Genomic DNA, 23,604 nt, shown 5'->3' on the forward strand with positions numbered 1-23,604 from the left:
ACACTTTCCCCTAAAGTCAATAAATTCAAAGCAGGGGTTCCACAAACCCTACAACTATTTAAAAAAGGAAAATATCAAGAAAATATTGAGGTCACTGGCTTATACAGAATCTTTTTAAAAAACTTTAATTTTTCTTTTTTTTTTCTTTTTTTATTTTTTTATTTTTTTATTTTTTTAAAGATTTTATTTATTTATTTGAGAGAGAGAGAATGAGAGAGACAGCACATGAGAGGGGGGAGGGTCAGAGGGAGAAGCAGACTCCCTGCCGAGCAGGGAGCCCGATGCGGGACTCGATCCCGGGACTCCAGGATCATGACCTGAGCCGAAGGCAGTCGCTTAACCAACTGAGCCACCCAGGCGCCCAAAACTTTAATTTTTCTATCACACAGGACCTTTTCAAGGAATTAAGCATTCCTATGGAACATCAACTCACACCCAAAAATAAAGTCTTACAAATGATCAAAATTCACTGATATAGTATTCAAACTAAAATGATCATGTTTAACACCTTTCCCATCTCTCCACTCCTCAATAAATGGAACAGGGAAAAAGAATCCAAAAAAGTTAATTGAGAAATAAGAAGCAGAAAATAGATACAAGAAAAAGGTTTTCTGTCCTAAAATAAAACTGTAATGATGACCACTCTAACTCCTTTCTGCGTAAAGGAGATGCATTGTTTAGAGCTGATCAATTTGTTCAAAGTACTATTTTAAAATATTGAATAGTGGCATGACGTTTTTAAAGTATGTTATACATGGTTGGACCCAAAACATCTCTAGTTTTTCCATGCAAAAGAAGCCATGAAAGAAGTCATTCGAAAAAACACATTTTTCTATTACAGATCTATTAGTTTATGAGAAAAGACATGTTTGGGAAAAGTCATTAGTGATCTGCTGCTCTGATGAATGATTAAGTTTTACCTAAGTACTTATTATCAATCATTCTCTATTATATGAAACATCCTAGAAAAGATTATGCAGAAACATGCAAGTGCATCTGTATTTAGGTCCATTAGACAGTAAGAAAAAAGTTCGTAATCTACTTGACAAAATATTAAATAATCTAGATGATGTTAATCTATTAGTGGATACTATACTATCAATAATAAAAACAAATTCATTAAGATAAAAAAGAAATAATGTTCCAGCTATCCCAACTTAAACTTTATTCATCAGACTGGCAACTACTCTAACTTCCTTAAACTTTAAAAAAATCATTTTTTTCCATTATTTTTAACATTATTCACTTGAAAGTTTAATTTTATGTTACAATAGCGAAGAAAAATAATCCAAAAAAGGTGAGGATTAAAACAGCAGTCATATTGTAATGTTGAGGTCCTAGATACTAGATACCTACACTGACACAAGTAAGTTTTTCATAAAGCATTGTGTGTTTCATGCCAGCTGAGAGTAAAGCAAATTAAACTTCAGAATGGATAATTCTTTTTCGCCTGAATTAAATTTTGAAATCTAGCTTAAGATACACATCAGTGTACTGAGCTGATAATATTGCTCATTTTTAGATTTGTTACACAATACAAAGTTTTTAAAATTAAAGGTGATATAAACTTAAATCTTCTCACATATTAGTATTCAACACCAAGTGCTTATTCAGATTCCAGACCATTTCTTGAAAGATCAAAGGCTCATTAATAATGCAATGAGGGGAACAGAAGAGCTTGTGTTCTCTCTTTCATGTTCATTTTTAGGTGGAATCTTAAATGCCTTTTATATAAACATTCAAACCTTAGTTCCCTTTAACTCAACATCCTAACTTATCTGTATTTGGGAATACACAACATCTCTGTGGTGCTTTATAAGAACTACCAAATCTGTTTTAAAAAATACCAACTCTGCTATTAAAAAACCATTTTAGCATATGAAAGCAAGACAAACCTAGAATAAGATTTTAGGATTATCAAAAAAAAATCATACCTTTGGTTTGCCACATGCTATAAAAGCAGCATGATGTAAAACGTTACATATTTCAAATGTTTAGGTAAACTGTTAATTTCAAAAAACTTTTAACAATGTTATGATCAAAACTTTTTATTTATATGACTTATTGATTTATCTCAGTCTAACTTTAATTTCAAAAATAAAGTAAAAAATCTTAACCCAAATGTCCTGGATATAAAAAATACACTGACTGATTTAGAAAGTATTCAAAGTTCTTGACTTAAAACACTCTTCAGCTATCCAATTACACAGAAGTCAAAACTCTGAAATTATCACCAGCTCAGAAATCAAGTATCTTTTTTCGAAAGCCAAGACAAGATTTAATTCTTAAGTTGAGAGGTTCACAGTAAATATCACTGTCCTTTCCTCATATATAATGATAAGCTTTTGGAAAAATAATGGTCAATTGCTATAGCCTCTGCTCCCACTGTACTTGATTTGTATTTTTAATATTTTTAATGGTCTCACTTTTACATAGAAAGCCTAATGTTAAAATATGAAGGAAATTTTGATGGAAATAGTACCAAGAGCAAAATAACCTAAAACAGAAAAATAAAACATGATTAAGTATATTCCAACATACAGTATTCACCCATAGACTGCTCTGAAATGATTTCTTCTAACAGGACATTAAACAACTCTTACAGGCTGAAATTACTTGAAATTATTCTCCCACAATAACAGTCTATCTGCCTTCATATGAGTTCAATAATTCCAAGCCAAAACTTTAACTTGTTATTATTAGAACTAATTATACATGGCGTCCAAACAAAACAACTTCACAGTTCAGTTTCTTTGAAATGTATTCGTTCTAAGACTTGTGTAAAATTTCTCATCCATTTAGAAAAACAACTTTCAGGGGTGCCTGGGTAGCTCAGTCGTTAAGCGTCTGCCTTTGGCTCAGGTCATGATCCCAGGGTCCTGGGATTGAGCCCCACATCGGGCTCCTTGCTCCGTGGGAAGGCTGCTTCTCCCTCTCCCACTCCCCCTGCTTGTGTTCCCTCCCTCGCTGTGTGTCTCTGTCATATAAATAAATAAAATCTTTTAAAAAAAAGAAAACTTTCAGCCTTAACTTTAGAAATCTAAACAGTGTGTCTGTGTTTTTTTTTTAAAGGGGGTAAGCAAGCTAAAACTGCTTACATGGTCATGTCAATTCCACTAAACTTCTAAAACAATTCACAATAAGCAGAAAATAAGCATGTAAATTTTGCCAGATTAAAAATCCTAAAATTAGGACATATCATTAGGTTCTTTAAAAATTACTTTCTTGGGGCGCCTGGGTGGCTCAGTCGTTAAGCGTCTGCCTTCGGCTCAGGTCATGATCCCAGGGTCCTGGGATCGAGCCCCGCATCAGGCTCTCTGCTCGGCGGGAGGCCTACATCTCCCTCTCCCACTCCCCCTGCTTGTGTTCCTGCTCTCTCTCTCTGTCAAATAAATAAATAAAATCTTATAAAAAAAAAAATTACTTTCTTAACCTTAATTTGCTGTCTACATTTCATTCAGATAATTCTAAAATATTTACTGACTTTAAACTAGCTTATCAGTTTTAGAAATCAATTCTGAGATCTTAAGATTTAGCTAAATTAATCTTCTAAGTCGGTTTTTTAATCAAGTCATGGCTCACAAGGTTAGTCTAGAAATCTAGTATTTTAGTGTTTCACTATTCCTGTTCCCTGCCATATCTTGAACCAGAAATAACCTGTCCAGAAAAAAAGAAAACATCCACTCATTCAACAAACTTATTATTACTAATTTAGAACCTCAAGAAGTAACTATAAAAAATAATGAATAAAGTTCTTAAAACTCGAATCATTAAAATAGAGATGAAACAAGTCTAATTCATATTAACATAAAAATTCTCTAGAACAATTAATTTATCTTGCTATGAAAGGTAAGCTGATCAATTCAGATTTTACATGTGAGCCAATAAAACTTTTAAGGTAGCTGGCCATTCTCTATATTTCTGTAGACAATATCCTTGCTCAGAATATCTCCCCTTTTACTCCCAAATAATTGAGTGTTCGTAAAATAATATATACAAACAAACACCACAACCAACCAAATTAAGTAATTTGAAAACATATCATATGCCTAAACAAAACTGCTTAAAAACTGACATGAACTAGTAGGTTCAATCCTTCGAAGATGCCAGGTCAATGATCATGATATAGTCACCCTAAGGTCAGTAACTACTCCAGGGCAGCAAACATTCCTGTTGCTATTAGTGGAAAATTCTTTGAATACCAAAATCTTATAGGTCTGAACTAAATACAAGTTTTAAATACAAGTAGCATAAAGATTGTCATGACATTCCCAGTCAGAACATAGTTCACTGCTTGGTAACACTATATGAGTTTTATTAGAACCTTATCATATATTTACATGACATGAGTTTTTTTCTCCCTAAAGTCACTTTTTTTTCTATACCCAAAACAAAATAACCCTTAGGCATTTTCTGATTATGGAACAGATATTCAACATTGAAAGAATGATTTCATACTTCAACATACACTGGGTCCTCCCTCTTCACCTTCATTAAAACTTCATTTCATAATTTAATTGAAACAGAAATTCCAAAATTACATTTACAACTACATGAAAACGTCTTCAAGGAACAAAATGACTTCTTTGCCATTGTAATATTTTTCAAGTTCTCACGTATCAAGTGTAACTAAAAACTACACAAATAAGTGAAATACTACAGAATGGGAAGGGAGTGGCCTATACAACATATAAAGCAGAATTCCTTAATGCTTACCTCCCCATGTACTTGCTACCTGAGACGCAGTAGACATAGGAAGTACAGATGGGTGAAAAGTTGGCTGTTGCAAATCAAGCAGATCATTTGGTAGCTTTGATGTGCTAGGAAAATATTTTGAAAAGATGATTTATTTATTTATTAGGTAAATATTGCTATATCAGCCACTCCCTTTTTCCTGCCCAGTAAATAAAAACATTAAAAGTGAAAAAAGTCCCCAATAATGTAAACCCCAAAAGGAGGAACAGTTTCAGCAAGATAACAGTTGCATATCCTTTATATATGTAAGAGCATATATTTTTATTTATAACAGTGTATTTCTAAGGAGGTTTGGAAAAAATTCAAGTACCGTATTTTGTTTATATAGGATTCAAATAATTACAGCCCTTCTGGAAAGATCAGTGACTGCCCCAGGAAAATGCTGATTTCCTTACTGAAATGAACCTAAACAACATGATTCTGAAATACAAAACATTCTGGCAATTTTAATTTTTGTAAGGAAATTTGTTTTCTTACTTTTAATCTTCAAAGAACTTCAATTACATTTGTAATACTAATACCCCTAGCAAAGTAAAATACCTGTTAACCTCAATTCTATTGCTTCAATATCCAAACATACCAACAATACAGGAAAAAATTATACATGCATATATCATATAAACTTAAAACAGAGCCACCCTATTACACACTCCAGGGGGCACTACTTACAGGATATTCTAAGACTTTTATGTGATTAAGGAATAACAACTCAAAAAAAGATCCTAGAGTTTCCATGAATTAAAGCATTGTGTGTACTACAGCACAGATTATTTTTAACTTACTCAAAAACAAAATGTCTTTTAGACATAAAAAAGTTTTGACAGATAAGTAAAAATACAAATGCATTTAGTGCCTTGAGGAAAAAAAAACAGAATAGGCAATAAGCATTCTAAAATAGGCTGTAAGATTTGCCCTCAATTACAATTAAAAAGGTAAAAACTTTGAGTGTATTAAGTGAAATAGAACATAGTCAAATTACTTCTTTATCTAATAATTTAATTCTCAAACATTCAACATCTTTTCCATTTATCTCTCCTAAGACAGACTCTGTCTTTATAAAGGGAAGAGGTAACAACTAAGTAAAAGTTACACTGAGCTATGAGAGGACTCAGTAGGTGGGAGGCAAGACCTTTTAAGAATGAGTTAATAAAATAAACAGCAACAAGAACAAAATCAAAGAAAACCCTCTCTGTGGAGCATTTACCTTGAGCTAATTAAGCATTGTGCTAATAAATCCTATACTAGCCACCAGGGAGTCTGTGGCAAATGAAAAATCTTGGGCCTCACAAAATACCTACTGAATCAGAAACTCTGAGGGTCAGACTCAAAAATCTGTGGCTTCAGAAACTCTCCAGGTGATTCTGATGCTTACTAAAGATTGAGTACCACTGACTTGTACCATACCATATATCTTATTTGGAAACCAGTTTAAAAAAAAAAAAAAAAAAAAGATGGAAGAAAGAGAAGAAAAGAAATAACAGCCAAGATTCCAACCAGAATCTGACTTCCAAACTGAGACTTTAAACCACTCTGAGGTAAAAGAAAGGACAAATTTAGAAAAAGTCAATTATCCTAATTTGCCTGGAAATATTAATTTCCATTGTTAAGTAGCTTTACGCAACAAGAGTACTGAAGTTGGTCTGGTAGGCTTCAATGCCACAGAAAGCTGGCAACTAAACTCTTACTATGTTCCAGATCACTGAGTTTAACACCTGGGAACAGACATGAAAGACATTTAATTTAATATCCAATGAAAGAATACTGTGAAATAGATTACATATCCACGTACATAAATGAAACATCTGCCCAGAGATAACCCACTACATTCCAATTAGTATAAATTTGTAATTCAGCCATCTTCCATGTCCTAAAAATGCAAAATATAAACTCTTAATTATACCATTATCACCATCTATTACCACCTCCTTTGTGTGAATTTATGAATACAAAATCATAAACTAAATCTGAAAAGTTCTGTAACATCTCTATGAGAAGTCTGTCTTTAGATCTAAGTTTTCAAAGGTAATCTTTATCTCTTCCACCTACCTGTTAGAAGAACTAGGGGTAGAAAAGATGTCAATGGCTGGTGCAGTCATTATACCCCCTGCTGAGGTGGACACAGGAGAGGCTGCGGTTGTTAAAGAGGTATGAGGTTTCTTTGCAAGTTCTTTTAGGCGCTGTTCCTATGGAGAAAAGATACTAGCATAAGGAATCCATAAAGCAGAATTGTGTTAAGGCTTCAGAAAAAAAGCATTACCTAATTTTGTTCTGATGACAGAAAGGTATTCCCTGTTTCATCAGCCATTCAATGTCAGTATGAAAAATCAGACTACTGAGTCTCACCCCATTTGAAATACTGTTATTTAGAGGTCCCAATTACTTGATGAACACCTGTACTTGTTTTTCCCAATACAGAGAATGCAACACCTACCTTTAAAGCTTTTAAACGAGCCTGTTCTTCCTCTAATGCTGCCTGCTTTTCCCTTTCATCCACTTTGGTTAGAGACAGGCCGGTGCTTGCCAGGGAAGAGACTGCATTGGAAAGTGTTGTCGCCCTAGAGTAATTGGACAAAGGTAATTTGGCTTTTTGCAAACTAGTTATGAAACGGTCTGGCAACACAGCCATGGATAACCACTACAATTATGAACTTACCTTATGGACTAAAAATCAGTACTTTAGATGATATATTCTACCCACAGGATTATTAGTAATGAGCTAATTTATACAAACATTCACTGCTTTTTAAATTGTTAGGCTTTGGAAAGGGTTCACAATAACATTAAGGGACACTGCTTCTTCCAAGTCCCAAGGGAGGGAACCAATGCAATTAGGAAAGAGCTCATGTGCTCCCAGGAAAAGCTTGAGTTTCTCACAGGAAATTACTCTGCTAATTTACAGCCCAGGTTTTGGCAGTACTAATACAGGAACACTAAAATATGAGTACTAGTAATAAGTAATGTGTGTCTAGATGTTTCCCTTATAATAACACCCAAAAATGTTGCTCCCAGAGGACCACAGGCTCCTTCAAAGGAAGATCAACTTTATTTCAGTCATTAGTCCACCTGGCACCTCCTTTCTATCTGCTAGTCTTTTGCCAAGCTAGAATTTCCTTTTCAAACATGTCACACGTGCACAATGCATCATCTCTCTCTGGCAGATACACAGCAAGTCACCTCCTTTCCCTTATATCAAAACTTTATCCATACCATAAACCCAAACAACATTAAATTCCCAAATGTTAATTCTAAGCAACATAAACACATGCAGTAAAGAATTCTAACCTGAAGAACTACTCCTCAGTGACCTTTACTCATTTTCCTTTTATCACACGCCAAACATCATTAATTTCTACTCTAAGCATACAAGTGGCAAAACTATTCAAATTTTATGTAAAATCAACTTTATAAAGATACAACTTAGAAGACAAGGGAAGAGTAATATAGTTGTGATAGAAACGCAAGAAACTCAGCAAATTTTATGATAAAGTATGAGGTTAAGTCAATATACCTGAACTACTTGACTTTATTTTTCATTACTTTCTCAAATAAGTGAGCCGTATAATTTGGCTTATGCTTCTAAAAACCTACTAGAAAATTCAAAGAACAAATCTGAATTATAAAGTACTAAAATCCAGTAATAACACTTTCCTTTAAAAATTACTTAAATTTTATTGCCACAAAAAAAAGTTCTGAAACAATCAAAAAGTCTACAGAGAAGGAAGGTTCTCATTATAAATATTTTACACAAAATTTTTTTCATGCTATTAAGAGAAAATTGTCATAAAAAAAATGAGAATTACTCCAGTCACTACCCAACACAAAACTCATGTTACACAGTCAATATGAGATGATCTGTGCTATATTCAATTTGGTAGGTTAACTCGTTTTAGTCTTGGAAATCAGCTCAAAGCCCAATAGACTGATTAAAATATGTCAATAATCAACCACATGAATTGGCATTAGAGAAAAATGATGGAATTTTATGTCAGACATCATAGGTTTGAGTCCCAGAATTACTACTGCATACATTTCACTGGCCTATAGTGGGGGTTAATCAAATTTGTAAAAGGGCATCTTATAATTATAAGACACCATATGAATCAATGTATTATCACTTTTTTTAAAAAAGTTTCATTTATTTTTTAAATTTATTATCATTTTTCTTAAGTTTTATATATTTTCAGTAATCTCTACACCCCACGTGGGGCTCAAACTCATAACCCCAAGATCAAGAGTCGCATGCTCTTCTGATTGAGCCAGCCAGGTGCCCCAACGCACTATCACCTTTGAGAGAAATACTGACACTATGAATATAATTGCAAACCATGCAGTCAGTGTTATCATCTTAAGAGATGCTGACATCTACTGAAGATCAGGAACTATTCCAAGAATTTACATGTATTAACCCATTTAATCCTTGGCAGCAACATTATGAGGTAGATGCTATTAATTATAAATGATTAATCAAGATAAGGGGGAGTCAAATAACTTGGAACTTAAGCTGGATTCATCAACTCTCTCAGAAACATCACTCCTGCTCTTTGCCCTACAAAGAATAATGTACCTGCTTGCAGCCGTAGAATCTTTAATTTTCTTTCCTTCCAAGGAAGCTAAATGTTGTTCCAAAGCATCAAGAAGACTGCTCGGGGCCTAAAATTGTACAAATATTAAGATTTTCATGATAATTAGGCCACTGGTCAAAAAAAATTAAGTATCATCTAACATATGAGAGTAACAAAAATAGGTATATTCCTCATGAACTAATTAACAGCGGAGTTTTAGCTACCAAAGAATAACATTATTTTTATTACATAAGCATGACCTAATAAGGGGTATTAATAAACATAACCAAAAATATAAAAACTGAGACTATGGAAACATGAAACATTAAGAGGTTCCTGCAAGTAATTAATTTTTTTAATATTTAACTTATTTGAATTTTACATAAAAACATACTCCTAAAAGCTAGACATATTGTTGGGCAATGTTCCCTGTAATTGATAAATACTTGCTGAGTAACTGAAAGTGCACAAACATTATCAATGTGATACAATTTTTTACCCACTAGAATGGCTAAAGTTAAAGACAAGACTAGCAACATCGAACACTGGTGAAGATATGGAACAAATGGAACTCTTACACAATGTTGGCTGAAATTCATCCACCTTGAAAAAGGATCTGAATTTTTTTTTTTATGAAATTAAATATACACCTAGCTTAACTACCCAATTCCATTCCTAATTATCTACCCAAAAGACATAAAAACCTATCTCCACAAGAAAAGACTTGTTCAAGAATGTTTTAAGTGGCTTTATTTACAACAGTAAAAAACTACAAATCCCAAAGTCCATCATTTGGAAAACGGATAAACAAAATTGTGAAGTCACACAATGAAATACTATTCAGCTACATAAAGAGGAATGAATTAATGGTACACACTCACTACATGGACAGAGCTCAAAACACTGTGATGAGCAAAAGAAGTCAGATACAAGAAAAACACTTGGATGATTCCATTTATATTACATTTAAGATCTAATAAAATTATGCTATTAGAAGTCAAAACAGTGATTTATGGAGAGGACTAGGGAGTGGCCAGAAGGGGACCTGAGAGCTGGGGTGATGGAACTGATCTATATATTGGATGGTGTGCTGATAACACAAATGTCTACAGTTAATCAAATTCCAATGAAATAGATATTTAGCTCAATTTTGTTTTAAAAAACAAAGACTGGCCTTTAAAGGCTATGTATCAAATCTTAATATGAAGAGCTAATTACTTTCAAGAGGAAACAAAGTGAGCTGAAAAGGAATTGCTCACTATCTTTCAGTGAAACAAATCCATCAGTGGCATTTACTTGCCCCAAATATTCTTTAGGATTTGAGATAAAGAGTTACTGGATTACAGGTATCTAAATCTACCAATTATGACTTGAACAATCTCCTTCATTCTGCATTTTCTCTCTATATATAAGACCTTACCTTAGTACAAGAAAGATACAGTAGAAAACCAATTAAAGCCAAAAATATTAGATTATAACATTAACGTCTATGTTGAACTGAGAATACATGTGCACCACTCCCTAATCTCAACAAAATGTCTAAGACTCCCAAGAGCTCTTGTCAGAGATGATGATGAGAATGTTGTTGACAGTGATTAACATTTAAAAAGCTATTACAGCGGGCGCCTGGGTGGCTCAGTTGGTTAAGCGACTGCCTTTGGCTCAGGTCATGGTCCTGGAGTCCCAGGATCGAGTCCCGCATCGGGCTCCCTGCTCGGCGGGGAGTCTGCTTCTCCCTCTGACCCTCCTCCCTCTCATGCTCTCTGTCTCTCATTCTCTCTCTCTCAAATAAATAAATAAAATCTTTAAAAAAATAAAAATTAAAAAAAAAAAAAGCTATTACAGCACAACAGGCAACATGCTAGCTACCTTGTATGTAATTACTGAGTCTATGAGGAAGGTACTAGTAGTATACCCATTTTACAAATGAACAACCTGAGACAGTGAAATGTAAATATCTTGCCTAAGATCACATATCTGATATAGAGCAGGAGCCAACACAGAGTCTAAAGTATATCTAAGCTGAAAGTTTAGATAAACTACTATGTTACAGAATCCTAAATTAAAACTGGGCTTTGCACTGGAGAGATTAAAGGAAATAAACTAAAGGAATAGTATAGTAGTGGCTAGTAGTGGCTCCACCAACGTAAGAGATGAAGAGATCATAATGCTAAAACAACAGTCAGCAATGTATCATGTTAAAATCTGTCAAGAAAAATTACACTGATCTCCTTGACAGTAGGAGCTGCATATTATTCATCTTTGTACTGTTCACACCTAGCAATACAGGGAAAGCTAGCAGACAGTGAATTGATATTATGCAATATACTTACCTGTGAAAGGTCTGGTATATCACCTCTGTCAATTCCGACTTGCTGTAAGAAGCAGAAGCATTGTATTTAATGATAAAGAAGTAATAAAAATAAAATTTAGAAAATGAAATTTACGGCAAGTATTGTGAACAATATTCTAGATAGACATCTTTAAAATCAGAAGAATATTTAATCTCCAGAGGTATCATTCAGTATTTCCAAGGGCTTAGATGTTCTTTAATGGCTCTGAAAGTTATAAAAGGAGGAGATCTAGAGGTGGTAAATTCAATAAGACTACTAAGTTACCATCTCCACATCTTCTGAGCACCTAGGTAAGCTAAGCTGTCACAATCTGCAAGCCCAAAGACAGTGTCATGAAAGAATATTTTATTTCTCACATCATATGGAGCAGATGGTCTATTTCATCTCAGACCAAAAGAACTGGAGGTAAATAAAGGCTTAAAATTTAAGTCAATAACTACAACTATCAAATGCAAAGAACGTAAGAGGGTAAAGGAAAAAGTCGACAAATTAAAACAGTTAAAGAATTTACTGGAAACATAGTATAAACACTACCTTCTTGTTTTAGTATATGACTGACCCAAAAGAAATGGAAAAAAAAAATTGATTTCTCCTTGAGAGATACTTTAAATCCAATATAATCTTCAGTAGACTTCATAAAATAGCTAACGTAAAGCTATTTTCTTCAAATGTCTCATCGTCCTATTCTATCCTACTCCATCTGCTATAGGTTGAAATACCGCTATGGTAACAGAGCTAGAATCACCAACTTGCTAGTTCCAGATTAACTGCTTTGATATAATTGATCAATTATAGCCTAGTCATCTTCCAAAATTATCCTAGCAAGACATCTCTACTGGTGATGGGCAGAGGGCAGAGAAAGTGAAAACAAAAACTCTTTGAGAGCTGCCTCTGGGCAAGCAAGATAATGCCTGCAAGCATTACCACAACATAAATGCCTTCTGTGACACTGCCAGAAAATTATTTTTTTTAAAGCAGGGTTTTATTAGCTTTTTATTATTTTTATTATGGTTTCCGGCAAAAGATAAATTCTTCAATAAGATGTTTCGAACAGTTTGAACATCTTAAAAGTAAAATATTTTTGTCTCAACTAATTAAATCCTTCAATTATTTTATTGGCCAGAATGAATGAACTATGCTTTTCAAACATCATTTAGCTACCTGTTAAAATCCTTTGTACACATCAAAACAGAAAAGAAAATCACCTAGAGGAACAGTTCTCAAAATAGGACATCTGTTGGATTCTGAATTGAAGGTTACAGATTACTTTCTTTTCATTAGAAAATATAAATGTATAATACAATATTCCTATAAAATATATATTAGATTAATTATCCTTAAAAGACCAAGATTGACATTCATTTGCATTCCAATATGTGCTTTCTCAAGGTGGCGGAGAATAAAAATAATAGCAAATGTCTTCAGGACACAAACTAGAAGTCAGATACTGTTCTAAGCAATTTTACAACAACCCAGTGAGGTAAGCACTATCGCAAGTACTTTTACAGAGGAGGAAACCATGGGATGCCAAGATTAAGGACCTGTACCAAGCTGTTATAGCTGAAATCAGGGTTCAAACTCAGGACATAAGCACCCAAGTTTCTAACACCCCACTGCAGAATCAAAACCACACTAGAGAACACATGTTTTCTGGGTGTCATGGGGAGAAAATGAGGAGAGGTTATCAGTGGATGGCTAAGAACAATTCCTATAGATTGATATAGAAATGTTATTATGAATCATCTTAAAGTTTATCATTCTAATGAGCTCACTAAAAAATTAAAATGTTGGCTCAGACTAACATTGTTTTAAAATATTCCGTGCTTTCTTATAGGAAAAAAATATCTTTTGAGGAAAATTTTCTAATTAAATTATATTCACCATTATTACAGTAGACTGAATAATGAAAAAAAGAACAATTTAAGTAAAGTAGTATAATGCTATTCTAGAAATCCAGAAAATTGTATTTTAAACAGATCTATAAAATTATCCTAGAACCTACATTCATGGTTTTCAGAATCAATGACGAACAATAAACACACTAAATTCACTTCTGTAGGGGAACAAAACACTATGAACCATGTGACTCTAGCTGCAAATCTCACTGGAGGAAAAAGACTTGCACTCACACTGAATATTCTCTACTACATAACAGGATAAATATGCTAAAATACATGGCTAATGCCAAACATAAAAATCTCTGCCACCATTATGTGCCACCTACCTGATTTTGTAGAGAAATAAACAATTTAAAAATAGATTACCTTTCAATATTCAATACTGAATTAAATATACGGTATATATCTTATTCAATACCACATCATATTCATACCATAACAAAGAATTCAATACAGCATATGGATATGACTGAATATATACTTCATTATATTTAAGATGTTTCTTTCATTTGGATAATGCCTTATTTCTTTAAAATCTACACTTAATGACAAAAAAAGCAAGTTAAGAGATAGTCAACTTAGACAGTTTACCTCTGCAACTTTGAGAAACTCTGAGATTCTTGTCATCCTAGTCAGGAACTTCTTATAGATGTCGAGACCTTCTTTGCACTGGTTCTTTTTCATATCAAAATATTTTTCTGCCAAAAGTAAATGTAAAAATGCATTTATTCACATCAAAACAGAACACTCAAAAAGGAAAAGTATTAAGTAATAGCTCCAAAGAGGTCATACAGGTGTCTCAGAGAACACATTCACCCAAAGGAAAAATATCAGTGTTAGTTTAGACATTTAAAGCAAATTAAAACAGAGATGCTATTATATTAAAATAGAAAAATCATTTGACTTCCCCCATATTACTAGTTTGTTCTATAATATTTCTTCCCTCAGAATTCCCTAAATATAATTTGCATTTTTTGTTAACGTATGTTATACTTTTCTCCATTTAAAACAGCACCAACTTACTAATAACATATTAACAAAGATGGCAACTTTATCATGTCCAAATGTCACCTGGAAAGCTCATTTAAACTTGTTATATGAACAGCAATAAAGAGCTTCATTTATACCAATACACCAACGGTGTTAAGACTGACTTCAAGAGGCACCTGGGTGGCTCAGTCATTAAGCGTCTGCCTTCGGCTCAGGTCATGATCTCAGGGTCCTGGGATGGAGCCCCGCACTGGGCTCCCTGCTCCGCGGGGAAGCCTGCTTCTCCCTCTCCCACTCCCCCTGCTTGTGTTCCCTCTCTCGCTGTGTCTGTCAAATAAAATCTTAAAAAAAAAAAAAAAAGACTGACTTCCAAAACTATGTAGAATAAACCTTCTATCTTTTTACTTGTAAAAAATAGGCCCAATTTCCCTGTCTTCATAAATTAAGACATTCCTAAATAAGTTTGTGAATAAGCCTATAAAAAGCAAATTTAAATAAATTTTTTAAATGGGGAGGGGAGGGAGAACAAGCACAATGGAGTGAACACATTTGGTATCTGACACTTGATACTTAAGTACTCTTTAGACTGTTAACTTATCTACTCCATCCAAGTCCCATGGAAAAAAATGATCATTTCTAGGCAAAATTAACTGCATTCTATATACACTGAACATACACATTCTTAAAATGCCTCAAAAGTAAAAGGCATCCTAAAAAATAAATGTTTAATGCATTTAAAATAATTATCAATTTTAAAATTAGGCTTAGAACAATTATCTATTTTATAATTAAAATTCTTTATGGAGTAAATTGTGAGGAAGTAAGATTCTTCTGGCAGAGAAAAAAATCCAACTTAATTTTAAGGGGATTTTTATATTTCTAAAAATAATAAAACTGACAGGAAAAAATCACAGATATATCTAAAAATCAAAGTTCATCTAGGGGTACCTAGGCGGCTCAGTTGGTTGAGCAGCTGGCTCTTGGTTTTGGCCCAGGTCATGATCACAGGGTCCTGGGATTGAGTCCAGCATAGGGCTCCCTACTCAGTGGGAAATCTGCTTGGGGATTCTTTGTCTCTCTCCCTCTTCCCCTCCCCGCCGCTTGCATGCATCTCTCTCTCTCTCTAAAATAAATAAGTAAATCTTAAAAATAAATAAATAAAACGAAGTTCATCCAGCTGAACATTCTAGTTGTAAAAATAAGTATTTAATTACTTAACATACATAATCAGGTATAAAAATCTTTTCTCCAAATAAATTGTTATAATCAATGAATATCCCAGTGAGTGGTTAGGCAGCCCTAAATAACAACTCAGACAATATTATTTATCAATAGAACACAAAATAAAAAAATAAAATGTTATTAAACTACAGCAGTATTGTGGGGCGTGGGTGGCTCAGTTGTCAAGTGTCTGCCTTCGGCTCAGGTCATAATCCTGGGGTCCTGGGATCGAGCCCTGCATTGGGCCCCCTGCTCAGCAGGGAGTCTGCTTCTCCCTCTCCCTGTGTTCCTACTCCTGGCTGTGCTTTCTCAATCTCTCTCTCTCTCTCAAATAAGTAAATAAAATCTTAAAAAACAGCAACAACAATTAACAAACCACAGCAATATTTACCCAACAAGTTAATAATTCCTTCGTTGTATGCTGCAAACAGTCTAATGGCATCTTTGAACAGGAGCATGAAGGCAGCATTTATTACCCCATTTGTAAGTTCATTACTATTAACCTGGGGAAAAATTAGAAAAAAAGATAAGCTAATCTTATGTATTAAATGACAAAAACTTCCTTCAAATTAAAATACTGTAAATTCAAATATTAAGTGTATTACAGAAAACGACATTTATTTCTTGCAATCAGTTACATCCAAATAGTGCAAAAATCTGTCAGAGTTCAGATTAATGTAAAAGGCACAAGCAAGCAAAAACTCTATAACATTCAATTTAATTCAGAAATAAGTCACAAAGAACAAAAATATCCTTTAACTTCTGAAATTCTTAGGCAATCACCAAGATACAAAGCTAAGCTAGGCAGAAGAAACGTATTTTTTTTAAATACACCTTTTTCCAATATTATAAACAAATACCTTCAAAATGGCTATGATAATATTTCTATTTCATATGATTACTGGGAGAATTAATATACTGACTATAAATAGCACAGTCCCTCACACATAAAGAATGTTACTATTACTGAATTATGATGTAACAAAAAAAAAGCACCTATTTGTCTATCAAGAATACTAGAAATACCTTTAGTTTTATCTCAAGAAATGAATCAAAAGGATGAACCAATTAACTTGTTTTTAGGCATATAAAAACATAAGCACAAAGTTGAACAGTAAGCAACAAACTGGTAAATACTTGTAAAATCTCTAACAAGGTTGATTTCCATCGTAGAGAATCCTAATAATAAAGCAAATGACAGACAATTCACATAACATGTTGAAAAGACTTCCCATATCAGGTAAATTAAAATATAATAATCAAATTAGACTAAAACTATCCTTTCTCAAAACCAAGCTATATTACTCAGTGCCAACAAGGATAAAGAAAAACAGGCACCTATTTACAAGTGACTGGGCTTAATCCTTTTGTAATGTAAGTTGTCAATATTCATTAAAAATTTAAATGTTTATGTCCTTTGCTCTACCAAATTCTTTTTCTAGGCATTAACCCTATAAAATTTATAAATGTGCAGCTAACACACACTAACACACAATTAGTATTTAGTATGTCCCCTCCTCTGGTTTTTTCCCATTCATTTTCTGAATTTAAAAAAATCAGAGGGCGCCTGGGTGGCTCAGTTGGTTAAGCGACTGCCTTCGGCTCAGGTCATGACCCTGGAGTCCCTGGATCGAGTCCCGCATCAGGCTCCCTGCTCGGCAGGGAGTCTGCTTCTCCCTCTGACCCTCCCCCCTCTCATGTGCTCTCTCTCATTCTCTCTCTCTCAAATAAATAAATAAAATCTTAAAAATAAATAAATAAAAAAAATTAAAAAATCAGAAAAACTCTAAATCTCTGCCAATAGGAAGATCAGGTAAATTGTTACATGCAATGAAGGACAATACAGACACTGAAAAGAACACAGTTTTATAAAAATATTCATAATATATCAGGTGAAAAAAGTTTCATGGTTGGACCCTCTAATAAAAAACAAAATAAAGCTCCATAGTTACACCAATCCCGTCTTCCACACTAGAGATCAGCAACCGTCTTTTGCAAAAAATCTAAATGTGAGTATTTTAGATTCTGCGAATCGTATGGTATCTGTCAGAACTACTCAACTCTTGTTATTACATCAAAAAAGCATCCACAGACAATATGTAAACCAGTGAGCCCGGTTGTACTGTAAAAATACTATTACAGAAACTGAATTGAAATTTCATATAATTTTCACCTGTCAAAAATATTCCTTTTTTTAAAATTATTTTCAACCATTTAAAATATATAAAAATCATTCTTAGCTCACAAGCCATATAAAAACAGGCAGTAAGCCATAGTTTAATAACCTGTTCTAGTCTATGAAGCATCTATAGAACTCATTTACCGAATGTTTACTGAACATGCACTCTATCTGCCACACACTCCTGACAATGGAGACACAGCAGAGAAAAAGCAGACCTGGTCCCTGCCCTCAAGAAACTTAAAGACTACCAATTAATAGCACAAGTTAAAGGAAAAATCTATTTGAGTATGAAATTGTCACAGTTTCATTCACTAACTTGCACTTATAAGCTCTAAAATAAAATATCTAAAGAGAACAGACTCGAAAATGCTAACACCTAACATATTATAAACAAGTGACAAAGCTGGCAACTTGGTTTAAATAATGGTCACTGAAACAAAACTTTCAGGGAACACAATGCTCTTCAGCAACAGCTATTTATATAACAAGCTGTTACAAGTGTACTTGAACTTCCCTGTATTTGTTAATAACTGACATGCATTCAGTTCTATAATGCAGACAAAAGTGAAATATTAAATTGACTATTCATAAAGGAAATCTTTATATATTTTTAAAATCTAAAAACCATTATCAAAAGAAAGCAGATTTTCAGATCAATCCCTTCACCTCTCCATCACTTTCTTTAGCTAGTATACCCTATAATTCTAGAGCTAGAGAAACACCACCAAAGAAATCAGAGCAAATCTAAAAAAATAAAAATAAAAAGTAATCTGATTTGGGACCACATTTACAGAAAATCTTTAGCCAAATAGGATATTAAAGTGAAAAACTTAGTTTATGAAAACTTAAGAATAAAGACTCTGACCAATAATATATTTAAATCTTAAATTTTTATAAAAGCATTTGTGCAATCAACTTACATTAAAATCAAGAAGGGCATCCATTTGATTTTGAATAATTGGTACAGTTTTTAGGAGTTTTTCTGTGTTCATTGTTCTCATAACACCATCAGCCCTGTTTTTATTAAAAAAAAAAGAAATAATTGTTGTTAAATCTACATTTTAAGCTCTCATCTGGTTCTCTATTTAAAGAGAGAACAAGTTGCTATGAAACATCACATATTTTTAAATCATTAATGAACCTGACACTTCAAGCAAAAGTTATACAGAAAAAAACAAAAACAAGAAATGCTGTATGTCCAACATCAAAGAGCTAAAAAAAAAAAAGTGTCAAAACATGAGACATAAAAATAAAAGTTTATATTATACAGCCAGATTTAAAGCGTATTCTTCACATGAGGAAATCATCTGATCCTCACACCATTCATATGTGTAAAGGGCAGTTCTACAGATTTTGTTTTTAATAAGAAAAAATCATTGGCCTCAAATCACTGAACAGTTAGGACATGATGGAGCCAGCAGTTGAATTCAAGTCATAGTAAGCAACTGCTTTATTTAAGGTATTTTATTTATGACTCAAACAGCAATGACTTGTAAGCCATTAAAATATATGATACTTAAGAGGAATTGTTTTTCAATATTTTGTTAAAATTTCCAAAAAGATTTATTAAATATTGCTTTAGATATTTCTAAAGATACAAGAAATATTAGCAGTATCAGAAAAAACTACAATTTTACAAAAGTAGTACCAAAAACACTAGATAAGAGGTACCTGGGGCTAAGGTACACAACGAACATCAGGCTCCATTTTAAGGGTTTGGTGTATGTTTTTCAAATCCTCTATAGATAGACTTTTCCCATTTTGTTGATGATGAAGTTCTAGGTTCACTGAGATTATATGACTCTCTCTAAGGTCAAAGAACTAACAGGTGGTAGGGTCATTATGTAAACCTAGCCTCGAAAACAGTGCTGTTCATAACCTTTTGTCAGAAAAAAACAATCACTTCCAGAAAGTGTGTAGACTTTCTCTAATTTACAAATGACCTACACTTACTTATAAATAGCCACTCTACCCTGGGCTACCCCTTCAATCACAACTCCAGGTGCCAGAAAAACAATTAAGCTCTGAAAATCAACAATAGCGCTTTGCAAGACAAAAATGAGTTTAAAGAACACACACTGGACTGCCTTAGGTAGGCAACTATTACCAGCCTTAGTCCAACAACTCTTTCCAGTAAGAAGTATTAACCCGTGGATGCCCGCTTCCCCTCAAGTACTGTAGTCCACTGGTTGCTACTAGCTGCTGCAGTTTGGCATGAGGACACCACTTCCTCTCTACAACCATTTTTTTATTCTCATACACCTCACTCTCATTTTATCAGTCATCATTAGTCTCCTTTTAGTTCTCCCTCCTCTCCTTGCTGAAGTCATTTCTGACCTGCTGCTTATTTCCTCTTTATCAAAGACCTGAATCCTGGCTTCTTGGTTAATTTCAACCAATCTACATGGGCAACCAATCCAACATCTTGATCTCAAATCCCCTGATCAAAGTCCCTATTCCTATAGTCAGATCATGACCTTACTCCCCACAGAAACCATATTATTCCCACCCTCCACCCCGACCACCAGTATGAAAAAGTAGATAAAATTTAGATATCTTATCCTATGGCAATAACCCTTCAACCTCCCAGCTGCTTTGGCCAAGTACCCCCATGGCAAAAACTATTTGACTTCATCATAAACTTCAATGTATCAACTCCCACCACTACCCTTCTCATTGACCCTTCTCATTTTTAACTTCCTTTATCTAGCTTAGAATTCCACAGATCATTATTGTAATCACTACCTTGCAAATACTCTCAACTCTCTTGCAGTAACTTGGCAAATTCACAATCCTGGCTAAGCAGCTGAATGCTGGTGAAGAAAACCACTTAACAGAGCAAACTAGTCAAACTAAATTTCATTATCAACCCCAAATGGGGACTCATCATTGTCAGCAATCTTCTTAGCCTTCTCCAGTGAATTCCTCTAAGTACTTTCAAACCTGATTCTCTCACTCGTCCTTCCCTGCCTCCCTACGCCCAACACACAAACTCTCAGCTCGTAACTCCTAAATATTTCATACAGAAATAGAAAATGACAAGAAGAGGTTGTCTAGTCATCTCGCTAACAAAACTACATCTATCTGGTCTGGTCCTATTCAGTGGAGGAATCTCTCTTTCTATGAAATACAAAGACAAATATCCAAAAACACAGGTCCTCTGGATCCCACTTTGTCACAATCCTTTGGTTGTCCTTTTTTTCCTCTAATATAGAACTAACAGAACTATGTGCAATGGTGGAAATGTTCAGTATCTGTACCATTCAATATGGTAGCCACTAGCCACATGGGGCTACTGAGTATCCAAAATATGGCTGATGCAACTGAAGAAATGTATTTTGTATTTTATTTCACTTTAACTCATTTAAATTTCACTAGCCGCATGTGGCAAATAGCTACCATATTGGACAGTGCAGCTCATTAATCCCTTCTTTTATACTACACCATTCCCATGAACATGCTGGCAAAGTCTCTATGATCACCATTCTTTAAACACATACACTCCACTAAAATCATATTCCCATTCAGCTACCATTTGTCTTGCAAAGCCAAGCATACTTCTCAAAAAGAGCTCTACACTCACTTTTCATTCATTATTCAATTCATCCCAATATAGGCCCCTCTCCTATCAACTCCAGTTAAATTGTTCTAGTTTAGGTCATATAGTAGAAATTCCATGTTGCTTCTCCAATGGGTACTTGTCTAACACAGTGTTTTCTGCAGTATCACTTTTTCAGTCTCTCGTTGGCTCCTCATCCTCTACACATCCTCTAAATTACATGTTTTGTATCTTAAGGTGTTCCTGGGCCCTATCCTCTCATTCTGTACTTAAACCCCCAGGTGATCTGTCATTCCCAAGACAGAAATCACCAAAGATGCCAATGACGGACTTATACTCCTAGATCAGAACTCTCAAGTTCCAAGTTAGTATGTCCAATTGTCCACTTGATATCTCACCTTATACGAATCACAGGCATGTCAAAACTAATATTTCCAAAACTAAATCCTTAATTTTGTACCACTATGCCCAACCCTACTCCACTCCAAAATCTTCCCAGTAAAAGGTGCCCATCTCCCCAGGGACTTACACCAGAAAGCCTGGGGACAATTTTGATTCCCCCCCCAACTAGCCCCCACATCATTTCTTTCCAAAGAACTTCAAATTTCTCAATTAAGAAAAATCTTAACAGCTACCAAATGCTTATATTTAGATTTTAAAAGACTCAATTCACTAACCCAAGTGCTTGAATATGATTCAGACCAAATACATGACAATTCATACTCCATGCAGAACACCAAGTTTTACAACTTCTTAAATACATTATAATTAAATTCAGATACTTGTTTCTCAAATAAAAAAGCAATGGATTAAAGGCTGGTCATCCATGTCCTTATTTACAGAAAATACCTGGATTATTCTGTCTTTTGCTTATTATGTAATAGTGTCTTGATACTTCGAATCAAACCAATTTAGAATTCAAGATAATTCAATATTAAGTTAATACGATCAAAAAGTAGAATGTTAAACAAAAAGAAAACGTAGGGAGTGATGTTTAATACCCAACTGAAAAGATAAATCTACAGGCAATTTATTGGATTCATTTTCCACAGAACCATTTAATACACTGTTTACAAAGTGATCTAGTCATCTTTTCAAAAACTGCTAAACACCTACTATGTTTAGACACCGTGGAAGTCCTGAAGATATGACTAAGGTTATATTGCCCTCATGTAGGTGACATGTTACATAAAATCTAACAATAGAAATAAGATTTCCTCAAACAAATGTTGTTTGAGTGAATTCTTGAAGAATGACTAAGTATCTACCAAAATAACAAAAAAGAGGCTTTATTTAAAAGAAAGTAGTACTTATAAGCAAAAAGTCATTTAACCATTATTGGGCAATAAATCTTAATTTTTTAATATCCTATATTCTATTAAAAATTCTAGCTGATCTCCACCTCACTTTTCTTATACCAAGATATATTACAAATGAATCAAAGACTTAAACTTAAAATACTGAATCCATAAATACATACAATGAAAACATGAATAGGTAATTGATCATTTTGGGGGTAGAAAAGCTCATTTTGAGTGTCCTTAAAAAGAAAAAAGCCATAAAAATAAAGACTACAATTTTGATCACGTAAGATTTTAAGACTTTAGTAACACTTAAAAAAGAAAGAAAAATATTTGTAACTCATGACAATTTATTTTCCTAATATACAAAAAGTTTATTTGAGTGTTTGCCATGTGCTAATAAGCATTACACACAATATTTAATTCTCACTATGATTCTAACAGACAAGTGCTAATAACATCACTGTTTTACATTTTATAGATGAAATAATTCAGAGCTTAAATCAAAGCTTCCCCATTGCGCAGAACAAACAGTACAAATTGGTTATATATGTACCAAGACATTAATCCTTAACCCTTCAGCCTCAAGAAGTGTTCTTAATTTAACCCACTGTCCAGTGGTATCAGTTTATGTGCCACGATGTAGAAAAAATTAGCAAGCTGATGGATATGTAATAAAAGATCCTTGTTCTTAGAAAGAAGCACTGAAATATTATGGGATATAGAAGGCAAGAGGTATGCAATCCACTTTCAAATGGCTCAGAAAAAAAGTATATACACAC

At 33.8% G+C, this 23,604-nt stretch overlaps 1 protein-coding gene across 18 annotated transcripts in view; it reads right to left on the reverse strand.

Annotated features, from left to right (window-relative positions):
* PICALM (phosphatidylinositol binding clathrin assembly protein) overlaps positions 1–23,604 on the reverse strand; it is a 100,916-nt gene that overhangs the window by 32,337 nt on the left and 44,975 nt on the right. For all 18 annotated transcript variants that reach the window (XM_032393594.1, XM_032393590.1, XM_032393604.1 and 15 more), the window contains exons 5-12: positions 18,883–18,976; positions 16,172–16,283; positions 14,161–14,267; positions 11,651–11,692; positions 9,320–9,405; positions 7,187–7,310; positions 6,802–6,938; positions 4,717–4,820 (exon numbers count right to left, since the gene is read on the reverse strand). In XM_032393594.1, coding sequence (XP_032249485.1) covers positions 4,717–4,820; positions 6,802–6,938; positions 7,187–7,310; positions 9,320–9,405; positions 11,651–11,692; positions 14,161–14,267; positions 16,172–16,283; positions 18,883–18,976 — 806 coding nt within the window. The remainder of the gene's footprint in view (positions 1–4,716; positions 4,821–6,801; positions 6,939–7,186; positions 7,311–9,319; positions 9,406–11,650; positions 11,693–14,160; positions 14,268–16,171; positions 16,284–18,882; positions 18,977–23,604) is intronic.

Source organism: Phoca vitulina, unplaced genomic scaffold, assembly GCF_004348235.1.
Source record: "Phoca vitulina isolate PV1807 unplaced genomic scaffold, GSC_HSeal_1.0 scaffold74, whole genome shotgun sequence".
NCBI lineage: Eukaryota > Metazoa > Chordata > Mammalia > Carnivora > Phocidae > Phoca > Phoca vitulina.